At 41.8% G+C, this 2,138-nt stretch overlaps 1 protein-coding gene across 1 annotated transcript; it reads right to left on the bottom strand.

The window, feature by feature from the left end:
* Nucleotides 1–991: 991 nt before the first annotated feature.
* LOC147806979 (SCAN domain-containing protein 3-like) lies at nt 992–1,915 on the bottom strand. Its single transcript, XM_087168729.1, has one exon. It carries the CDS (start codon nt 1,913–1,915, stop codon nt 992–994), a length of 924 nt encoding a protein of 307 aa, XP_087024855.1.
* Nucleotides 1,916–2,138: the final 223 nt, after the last annotated feature.

Here is a 2,138-nt window from a genome sequence, read left to right as displayed (position 1 = left end):
AAGAGATATCAGTTTTAGAAATTTTATCTTAAGATTTTATACTATAGCACAGTGTTCCCCAACCTTTTTATCACCGCGGACCTGTCAGCGTTTGATAATTTTGCCACGGCCCACTGAGGGGCGGGGGGCATTGATTGTTTATATTTCAGATTATTTTGATTTTGTAATTTTAATTTAATTGTATTTAAACATACCTTTAAAATAAAATACAGTTACACCAAAAAATAAAGTGATTTAACATTTTAACTTACTTGAATGTTACATCAATGAGAAACCTGAGCTTGTTTCTTTGCAATAAGACGGCTCCATCTGGGGATAATCGGAGACAATGACACCCGAAGTGTGTTGCTTATCTCCAGTTTATTCCGTTGCTTTGTTTTGGTTGCTGTTACTGCAGAAAATCCCGCTTCACACAGATAGGTTGTCGGAAATGGCAATAGGGATTTAAGTGCTGTGGTGGCAATCTCGGGGTATTCTGCCAAGACTTTAATCCAGAACACCGGCAGAGTTGTTGTTTCGAACGTAGTCTTAAGGCCGCCGTCATTTGCAATCTCCAACAGTTGATCTTCTTTTCTTGCATTGACAAGCTAGATTCACCTGATTTGTTGGCAAATGGGTCGCGGATCCATTCCTTACCAGTTCCTGGGTCTTTTGTGGTTGGAAAGTAGCGCTCGAACTCTTTTAAAAGCAAAGACAGGTGATCGTGAACCAACTGGGAGAATGAATCTTCAGGCTCTGTCTCGCCTAAAATACCCGCTAATGTCTGAAACATGTCGAAAATGCCTCTGTTCACGCGTCGTCCCCATAACTCCAGTTTGGCTTTAAAGGCAGCTACTTTGTCAGCCAACTTGAAAACAGTTGTCATTTTCCCCTGATGGCACAGATTGAGTTCATTCAGCAGGTTGAATATGTCACACAGGTAAGCCAGTTTCGTGACCCATACCTTGTCACTGAAATGTGCTGCCAGCGGTGACTTCTTTTCTAAGAGAAATCATTGCAATGGCTCTCGCAATTCAAATACTCTCAGTAACGATTTTCCTCTGGATAACCATCTTATTTCTGTGTATAACAGAAGGCATCTGTACTCTGCGTCCATCTCCTCACAAAGCTGCTCAAACAGGCGCGAGTTAAGAGCGTGTGCTTTGATGTAGTTAATAACTTTAACGACATCAATCAATACGTTGTTAAATTCTGGTGACATTTTTCGGCTTGCTAGCACTTCCCTGTGAATGAGACAATGTGTAGCTTCACTTTCAGGTGCAACTTCCTTAATCCGAGCAGTTAAACCTGATAGACGTCCGGTCATAGCAGCAGCTCCGTCTGTGCATATGCCTACACAAAAGGACCATTTTAGTTGTCTTGATATATAACCATCCAGCGACTTGAACAGTTCTGCTCCTGTGGTGTTGGTTGGCAAAGATAGTGCACATAACAAATCCTCATGCACATCTTCCTGATATAGATATCGCACATAAACAAGTAGTACTGCCTTGCTGTCAATACCTGTAGATTCGTCAACCTGGAGTGCGTACCACGGTGATGCATTAATCCTCTCCAACAATTGCTTTTCAATGTCTTCGGCTATTTCCTCAATGCGTCTAGTCACAGTGCTAGCCGACAAAGGCACATGTGCTATCTTTTCCACAACAGCTTCTCCTAGTATTTCACGGCAAATGTCTTTAGTGGCGGGCAAGATTAATTCTTCACCAATATTGAATGGCTTTTTAGCTTTAGCAATGCGGTTAGCCACCAAATATGATGCTCTTAGTGCACTCTCCTTTATTGAGGTGGTGGCCATCATAAATTTTTTCTGTCCTTCGTGTTCCCGTTTTTTTCTTTCAAAATACTCCAGGGACTTGTCTTTTAATCCAGGGTGCTTGGCGTTCAAGTGGCGAAGCAGTTTTGAAGGTTTCATTGCGTCATTAGAGAGTTGATTGCCGCAAACTATGCAAGCGGTTTTGGTTTGTGTGAATCGCCTGTCCCGACAAAATCATACTTCAAGTAGGACTCATGGTATTGTCTGTTAAAAGTTGCATGTTTCTTTGATGTTGAAGGCTCTTCGGTCTCGTCACTGAGCCTTTTCTTTTTTCCAAGGAAACTTTCTAAGGACGTCTGTTTTGTATTCATGTTTGCTAACT

The sequence above is a fragment of the Parasteatoda tepidariorum genome, chromosome 7, assembly GCF_982258835.1.
Source record: "Parasteatoda tepidariorum strain Cologne lab strain chromosome 7, Ptep-v5.0, whole genome shotgun sequence".
Classification (NCBI taxonomy): domain Eukaryota; kingdom Metazoa; phylum Arthropoda; class Arachnida; order Araneae; family Theridiidae; genus Parasteatoda; species Parasteatoda tepidariorum.
This window is presented reverse-complemented; position numbering and strand designations above follow the sequence as displayed.